The sequence below is a fragment of the Larimichthys crocea genome, chromosome XVIII (assembly GCF_000972845.2).
Source record: "Larimichthys crocea isolate SSNF chromosome XVIII, L_crocea_2.0, whole genome shotgun sequence".
Classification (NCBI taxonomy): Eukaryota; Metazoa; Chordata; class Actinopteri; family Sciaenidae; genus Larimichthys; species Larimichthys crocea.
Genome location: NC_040028.1, coordinates 13636319 through 13645845, shown reverse-complemented (window position 1 = coordinate 13645845; position 9527 = coordinate 13636319). Strand labels below are relative to the sequence as shown.

General features: G+C 39.6%; 1 protein-coding gene across 1 annotated transcript; it reads right to left on the bottom strand.

Annotated features, from left to right (window-relative positions):
• tbr1b (T-box brain transcription factor 1b) lies at positions 1–5268 on the bottom strand. Its single transcript, XM_010732216.3, has 6 exons — positions 3836–5268; positions 3405–3559; positions 3081–3202; positions 2636–2794; positions 2258–2319; positions 1–1534 (listed from the first exon to the last, which is right to left on the bottom strand). The coding sequence occupies exons 1-6, from the start codon at positions 4525–4527 to the stop codon at positions 691–693; spliced, it is 2034 nt and encodes a 677-aa protein (XP_010730518.2). The 5' UTR covers positions 4528–5268; the 3' UTR covers positions 1–690.
• Positions 5269–9527: the final 4259 nt, after the last annotated feature.

Here is a 9527-nt window from a genome sequence, read left to right as displayed (position 1 = left end):
TGCTCGTCATGATAACATCATTTATTACGTTTCAACCACAATACAGCAGATACAGAGATTTTCCACGACAGCAGAACATACAGGCTATGAAAAATAAGCGGCTGAAATAAATGAATAAATCATAAATAAATCAAAATAAAAAGACTCTAAGTCTACATTACCAACATGTATAACTGTATATAACCACAGGTATCATGGATGTAGCAGTGATCAGTAACGTCATAAACTTTTGGTAGCCTACAGCTTTGATAAAGTACAAAATACATATATTATTAATTCATTTTTTTTCACTGACAGGGATTATTATGCCAGTATATGCTACACAAGAACATTTCATGTACAGAATCTCAATATCTTTCTTTACTCACAGTTCAGGCTACTTAACAGAAGAGGGTTTTTTTTTTTTAAACACTACTTATGAATTTAATCTATTTGTGTACATCCAATCACTATCACCGATATTATGTACATTATATTCATAATTACAGTGTTTTTTTGTTTTGTTTTGTTTTGTTTTTTACTTAACAGTGTGGAATGAAGGCGCCCCAACCCATGACCCATGATAGAGTAGTGGAAGAATTTACATTTTTTGGCCATTAACTGTGGAGGTGACAGTCCTTATCATCTTTTTTTTTATTGGTTAACAGATAGATAGATAGATAGATAGATAGATAGATAGATAGATAGATTTTAACTGTGAGGATAGAAACTGTAATAACCAATGTCCTTTGTGCAGTTTTTCTCACACTCTCTCGGTGTCAGCAGCTCAGATTTTAACGGGGACACTGTCTCTGAAACCGGCGTGGCAGAAGGTGAGATCCTTCTCCTTTTGGCCTGTTCAAAGATACCAGAATCGCTTGAATCAATGGACTTAATGGAGGACGGCGTCTCTATCCAGTTCGACTCTGATGTCATGTCTTTGGGTTTGGTCTCCTCCGTGCCGCCGATCGGTGACCTCTCTGTCGGGATGGAGTCTACCTCCTCGGCCAGGTAGTTGGTACTAGCTCTGCCACCGATAGAGTTAGTGGGCCAGCAGGAAAAGACCGAGCTGGATTTGCTATTTACACCACAGTACTGCGGCGGCGTGCGTCCTCCCCAGCCTGACGGGTCTGCGTAATAGCCAAGAGGCCGGTTGGAGCAGCCTGCAGTCGGCAGGGGAAGAGCCTTCACTCCGGCCGCTGCGTAGGACAGCAAGGTGGCCGCGTTACCGGCGAAATCAGCGGCGTCGTATGCCGAGGCAGCAAAGTCCAGTCGGTTGTTGGCAGGGGTGACAAACCATCGCTGCGGGGGGGTGGCAACAGTGGGCTCCTCGGTTTGCTGCGGGGATAGCAAGCTGTTGCCGAGTGGGACGCTGCGCTCCGTGCCAGGACCAGTCCCCATGCCAGGGTGAAAGCGAGATTTGGCATAAGTGCTGACAAATTGGTCCTGCAGGAAAGAGCTAGGCATGGCATATCTCGCACCCGGCACGATCTGTGAACGCGGAGAGTCACCCGGTGATGGAGTTAGGCGGTCGATGTCGCAGCCTGTGTAGACACTGAAAAGATGGAGAGAAAAACAGAGAAACAATTCAGTCAGTAAACTGTGCGCTCTGGTCTGGTCTTCAAAAAAAAAAAAAAAAAAAAAAAATCAAAGAAATCCAGGTCAATATCAATTTCTAGCATTTAGCAGATTGTCACATCTCATTAGAAGAGCATTTTTCTTGAGATAATTGAAGGTTCAATATTTATGACATAAAATTGATCTTTACGCAAGTGAATTGTTCATACGAAGAAGGAACACGCGTCGACACACGCGGAGCTGCAATGTGGAAAAAGTTTCGCTTTGTCCACTTGGTTCACATCTGAATTTTACGCATCAGTATTAAAATTGCTGGTCAGTGTGCACAAGACAGGCCGACACATGAGGAATATTGTCATCAATTTGAATTAATATTCTGATTTTAATCTTTTTATTATCTCATATTCACATGATTAAATTAAATATTCATTGTTTCAGTTTCAGTCAGTTCAAAAGCACAAAAACACATTTTTTTCTCTTCTTTAGGCCCATGTTCGATTAATTTGGGGAATCACACGAGGCCTCTTTTCATTTTGGAAGCAATTTAGTAAACATCAAACAAGAAAAACATCAGCAGGATTATAAAGGTGCATTGAAGCTTTTAACTTGATTATCAAGATTTTTTTTAATGGATTCAAATGACCAAATGGCTACATGTATTCCAAAAATGTAAAAAATAGAAATAGAAATGAAATCTTACGTGTCATAGTTGTCCCGAAATCCTTTAGCAAACGGGTTGTGATCGATTTTCAGTTGCGTAATCTGTGGGGAAAAAAAGAATGCATTGATTAGAAAACCAACGAAGGCGGCGTGTGTTTGGAGATGAGCGCGCTGCAGCGTCAATCTCAAAAATAGCTTTTCTGTTTTTAGTATTGTGTCGTTTTTTTTTTTTTTGTGCCAGCAGGATGAAGTAAATCCCACTCTCAATCCTGTTAAAATCCGCATCCGTTTCAAAACAAATAAATACAATAAACAATGCTCTGTTTTATCAGTGATGATGGATTTGTTCGAAATGAATAAGAGACTTGTTTGGGTGGACTCGTGTTGCAGAGTTGTGTCGGATGTGAAGTGCTCTTACATCGGTATTCTGGTAAGCTGTGACGGCGATGAATTGCGTTTCTGTGAAGGTGAAAGTCTGGACTCTTCCTGGTTGGCTGGTGTCCTCTGTCCCATCCTCGTTTACTTCCACCACATGGAGCCTGGGCTGGTACTTGTGGAGAGACTGGAGGACCACCATCTGGAGATTCAATTAAAGACGCGCGTCAGAAACTCAGCTTCAAACTTTGATTAAAGCAGACAGACAGGCTCCTTTAGTTCGATATTATCATTATTTTATAGTTACTGTAATAAAACTGCACTGCTGTTGTCGTTGCCCTTTAGTTGATAACAGACAGTAAGACAGATAAAAGATGAAAAATAATATACAAAGAAAGAAAAGGAAAGGAAAAATTGTTTCCAACTGGACCTGCACTATAATTAGAATTTGAAATAATAATAAAGAACTGGATATAATGTTGCATTACCTGTCCCGTGTTGTTGGAGGCACCTTTGTTGTTTGTGAGCTTTAGCTTTCCAAATGATATTTCTTGACGCATCCAGTGCGCACCGGTATTTGGTGAGTCCGGATGCATATAAACCCTATTTCCTGAAAAAATACGCAATAATACAGATAAATTAAACACACAACACGTGGTTTATTATTTAATATAAATGACTTCATCCAGTTTTTTAAAATAGTTTTTTTAATCACATAAAAAACGTCAAAATTCATCAAAATAGACAAACTACACTGTGTAATTAAATAGGTTATTTGCGCAATAAATGTAGGAATAAATCAGTTATTATACCTATTACATTTGTGTCTGCTTTTCCACATGGCACCCACTTGCCTCCTTGAAATCGCCAGTGATTTGGGTCAGCAAGTATTACATCCACAAATATATTGTAGTGGGCAGTTGGGTCAAGGCCAGAAATGTTGAAGCTTAAAAAAGGGAACATTCGTCTGTGGAAAATAAAAGGAGCACAGATTTAGAAAACTCATAACAATTCAAAAAAAAAAAAAAAGAAAAAGAAAAGAAAAGAAAAAGGCAAAAATCAGATTAAATTCCACGATTTTTTTCCTCATGATATTTCCTTGGTCCGTTATTCTTTTTAATTTGAGGAAACAATGATTCGATGTTAATTTTAAACTTTGGAAACAAAAGCCTCACACTGATGTCGCCGGAAAAACTGATTCATTCTGCAGGTTGTACGACAGACGCGTAAGACGCGCACTTACCGTCCTTGCTTTGTGATGATCATCTCCGTTTGATGCCTGTGAAACTTCAGCCACAGGGCCCTGTTGCACAAATACACCTGCGCTTTCCCCGGAACCAGTCCTGCTTGCGCCGTAGAGAACTGGTAAAAAGCCCCTCCTTGGTAAGTGTGTCCATACTGTTGCGCGTAAGGGTAGCCCGCTGCCGGGTAGCCTTGCGGAGAAGTGTTGGTCAGAAGGCTGTTATAAGCTCCATTAGTTATGACCGGGTGATGAGCCATATAACGGCTGGGACTTCCAATAGAGAAAGCCGGATGCGCTGGTCCATGCTGGCTCGGGTAAGGGAACATGGCACTGGGAGCTGCTGAGACTGACTGTGGCTGGGTAGATGGAGAAAAGATGCACCTTTCTCCTGCAGATCCATCGAAATTATGACGGATGTCAGAGACTCCGTGAAGATCAGGAGAGAGTTTGCCCCTCTGGACGTCCCCTGATGCGTCCTTGGAGTCGGGAAAATTGTCTGCCTCTAACTGATTCGTCATCTCCCTAGAGTTTTTTTTCAGAGGTGAACTTCTCTCCAGGTTGTCACTTGCACATATAATAGGATGGTCCTGCAACGAAAGCTCTGATCCATCGGAGCTCGAAAAGCCACTGCCCACATTCATAAATTTCTTGGAGAGATCACTCGCGGGCGAGATGCAATTCTCGACCTGCATAGCTCAATAGGAAACCACTATTAGCTCAACCTATATCACAAGCTTTTGCACACGCCTTTCCTAATCTAACACTATGAAAACGCCTTTGCTATGACTTGAAGGTACCGAAGGCAGCAAATTAGCCAATTGACACCATCCTGCAATCAGGAAGGATTTTCTTTCCATCACTCTTCCTGCTTTGCTAATGAAACAAGTATTGCCATTGGTTAACTCAAGGCTGTAATTTAATTAGACAGCTCTTAATTAGGACAATCTGTGGAGCGCTGTGAGCAAAGTGATTTGTTTGTAGTTTGACATGGGGCTTATATTTGATGAAACATATGGATTTGGGGTGTTTCTTTTCAAATATATGAACAAAACACACACAAAAATCATATTATTCTCTCCTCCCAGCTACGTTATTTACCTATTTATCCGCGTTATTTACCTATTTATGTGCTATGAGTGCCAAAGTATGTCTGCCGAAGAAACCAAGATATATTATTAACACGCCAAAAATGACAGTCCATGACAGGCAGTGCATCTGATGCCTTAAAATGTTTGTGATATAGCGTGAAATCATGGCGTCCCACTGAAGATGTGTTTATGAGTCCCAGTGCTGGTAAATATTTTATGCCTGGAAGTTATGAGCCTGCGGACTGACAACAGGGCTGCTGTGGAAAATGCATCTCACATGAAGTGAAAGGAAAAATCTTACAAATATGTTTGGGACATTAAGTTTATGTGAATATAGCTGAGTAAAATCTTTGGATTTCTTTTTTTTTTAAGAAGAAGTTGGATGCTCATTAAAACTCATTAGGATCTGTCTAAGAAAGCATCTCTAGCAAAATTATATTCAAATAAAGATCAAATTTGATGTCTGAGATAACTGACAGTTATAAACACAGAGCCAAGTTTATTGTTGGTTGAATTACATAAGGTTAAAAATAGAGAATATGATGTAAAATCAAATCAAATCGTTCCATCATTTAATTAAACCTCTTCTTAAATGAAGTCCTCACTAGCATAATGACAATTTGACAGAACAATGTTGATGACGAAGGTGAAATGAGGTATTAAAATGAATCCCAAGTTAACCACATGAACTGCTTTTGAAGGGGAGTGTCCATAAATCAGATTGTAAAAAGGTGTTTTCACAAGTCTTCATTTATAAATTTCCATCTCATGCGGTACACCTGAACATTGTGTCAGAGACGTGAAGCTTGTGTCAACACACTTCTTTTTTTTTTTTTAAAGCTACTTTCTTTATGGAGATGTGTTTGATTGGATTATATTAAAACATGTCCTTCTTGTGTGCACAAAATAAGACAAAATGCTAGAAATCATTGACTGTGGCCTCAAAAACCGGCCATTTCCACTTCACTGAATAACTTTTGGTTGAGTTATACTGCAGTGTCATTAACCAAGCAAGTGTGCATTACACAATCTGAACCAGAGAAGGTTAAGAGAACACCGATTGAAGCCTATTTCCACAAGTTTGTCGCTCTAATGAACAGCCATGAATCTCTGAAGCTAACAAGAAGGGTCATTACAGTAGGGCTATAGGGTCCAGCAATCTATTCCTGTGAAACATGCAAGCACAGGCTTGTCTGTGCCCAAGCAAAAGAGGCCACTCTCTGCTCTCCTCATTACAGGATTATGGTTCACTTCCATCACTGATCTTAAATAAGCAAAATGAGCTTGTTGTTTTTTTGTTTTGTTTTTTTAAACCCTCCCCTGAACAGCCAACCAATTGTTGAACACCCGTGCAGCAACTCAGTTTGTTTCCCCAGGTGCTCTGATGCCTATTTAACAGAGTCCTCTCTTTCTATTGGCTCAGCTTAGCTAGTGGACATAACCAAAGAGGAGGGGGGGCTGATTTGTTATGCCCGTGGCCAGACTCGTCCCTTGGGGGTATAGCACAGTGCAGGTTAGGATCTCTGCCACCAGCCCTGTACAAACCCCCCCCTCACCCACCATTGGCCAGCTGAGCTTAATGCACTGGGTCCCCATGAGCAATATTTCTACTATTTCTACTCCAAAGTGATTATTGTTTTTAAATTCAGCTACCATGTAGTGCATACATATTATAAAATCTTACCCTGGACCATTAGAAACATCCTTCAATAATCTGTGAAAATATAAAAATATACAATTTTTCATAAAACCACTTCTGGGTAGCGGGTGTTCATTTGAGCATAAAACAATGTGCTTTTTTTTTTTTCTTTCTTCCCTTCACATGCCTTATCACCATTTTTTATTGTTGTGCCAAAGAAATCTGCTTGCCACCTGGGTCTAATCTAATCAATGTGAATGACAAGGAGAGAAAAAGCCTGAAAGTGAGCACCAGCTTAGGGACTTTACCTAATGCCCAGCACTGTCACTTCAATGATATGATCACAGCACACAAAATGACAACAAAATTATAGCCATCAAGGATATGGGGACATAGTGTGCTACTCTAGTCAGGTGAAATTGCTTTTTTCCGACTATGAAATGGCTTGTCTCTTGTCGGATGGGTAAACATTTCCTTGTCAGGCCAGTAATAAGGAATGAGGCACACTGGGCTGAACTAAGAGGATAGAGCCAAGGTTATTTGGGATTCATGACAGGTAGTGGCTTATATTACAGTGGCACTAAAAATTTCATGGGAATGCATTTAAGATGGCCTTTAAGTTATTTATATGTTGTTTGCCAGACGTCACATTGCAATTTCCATCAGTGAATCAAAGTGAAGTATTTCTGCTCTTCTTCTTTGCTGTTTGATCTGATGAAAAATAATAATAATCATAAAAAAAAAAGACAAAACCTCTGTTTACCTTAAGTCTTTAATTACCTAGCACGACTAATCTGACCAAGTGTTGTGGTGCTTTGTGTAAATGCTAACATAACTATTGCCCCCTGTGGTTTCCTGCCCTCAGTGATCTGCTCTGTCAGAGGGAATCAGGGTGCTTTCTGACAGAAAAGACAGCTGGAGGCCTGCTAAGGGGCGGAGTGGACAGTTGTGGCTTTTAAACCCTTATTAGGCATCCTCCCTGGACACACCAAGACACACATCCACACAGAAGTGCACTCCTACACCTGCTCATTATTGATGTCTTTTAAGGGCCACGCAGCCAGACCAGACCCAGACCGTGATTCTTTTACCACAAAGCTCACAGCAAATTAACCCCAGGACAGGTGATCTTGATGTTTGGTGGAAATACAAGTGACGTGACTCCTGTGCTAATATCATACCTGAGCCGAGAGACTTTGCAAAACAAATATTTATACATGTGCTTCTTTATCTGGAGAAAAACAATCTATCTTATTAAAAGCCAACACTTTATTTCTCTGTTTTTTTTTTATTATCATGTGAACAAAGTTACACTGTTTAGCCCTTAAATTTTGCTTTTATTATAGTTTCCAAAAAATATAAATGGCTAAATAACACAAAACGTGTTTTTGTTAACTGTATTATCTGAATTAATTTTCAGTACTTTGATGCCATTTGTTTCACAGTGCATTTATTCACAGCTATTCTTTTGTGATCTCACTGCATACCATTCAAATCTCAAATTCAGTGCATGTTTTTTTTTTTAATTATTATTATTTAATATGCAGTTTGATGCAACTACAGTCCTGTGTATAAAGATCATTAATTTGATATTCCCACACCAGAGTAAAGCACAAGTTATTTTTATCTTTCCGTTCTATTCCTGTTAGTAGTTTCTACATCACAGGACAGAGACAGTATGGTAATTAACACACTCCTATGGAAATAATAATTCTATGGGAGAATGAACCATGAGCTATACACATTGCCCCTCCCATTAAAAAAAAACTACAATAACATGAATACAGATGATGGTATATAAAATTCAAGCGTAATTATAAATGTGTGAATTTTGCCTCCTACCAATCCTGTAGCAAAGTAACACTTGTAATCCTCTGGGTGCAATCCCTAAGAGTAACCACTTCATGCTCTCTGATGTGTATTATGTGGCTAAACAAATGTTGAGGATATAATATCAGGAATCACAAAGTTAGTGTCAGGGCTAATGTCCCTACGAAAACTTCTTTTATCACCTGCTACTGACCCGTTATCAACTGTTTGGTTTGATGCTAGTCTCTTTAAAAATTAAAGAGCCTGTGTGACCCGGGGAGTGCAGTTGGGGTTTGTGACCATTTTGTTATTTCTGCTGCCATGCACTGTCAGACGTCTGCAAGTGAAGAACATGGCCACTGTCCCCAGTAAGCCCATGGCATTAAAAATTCAGACTAACTCTACTTTTTAAGCCATTTCTGATGAAAAGCACGCGGAAATGAAAGTGACTTATGCCAATTGAATATCATTGAATCGCTGTGATTGTGAGGCTGATGTTTGTAACTTTGAAATTATTTATAAAACATCAGTTCCATTTTAGGAGTAGCCATGCCATGAAGTGTGCACTTACTCCTTTGAGAATCCTCTGAGGTTTTTCCCCGAGCACTATCAGCCTAAAGATGAACAATAGAAAACAGAAGGCTCCAATCCAGTAACTTAAGCTTTTGCCATTTTTGATGCGAGCCTCGCGGTGCTTAGACAAGCTGAAAATAAGTACTAATTACCCAGTCACAGCTGTGTATTGTTTAATCGATAACTAGGTTGACATGATGATGAATATTTAATCTGAAAACAACAACTCAGAAAACCTGTTATCTGATTAATCAACATCCGAGATCTGGTACCTAAAATATCATTAATTACACGTGTGACGAACTGGTGATAGACCTGCAACAGAAGTACTTTTAAAATTAAACACGAATGCTGCACAGATCCCTTGAAAGAAAAACAAAATTCTCCATTTGAAGAGAAAATATTTGGGGGAGAATAGGAGCAAACAGGCGACTGTCGTGTTACAAGAATAATCTTCATTAAAATCACAGGCAACAACACCAGGCCAACACACAGCTCATTGGGAATGCAGTGTGAAAAGAGAGGCCCACAGATTATCACTCTACGTAACTCATGTTTAATTTATCCAGGAGCAATATTGTCA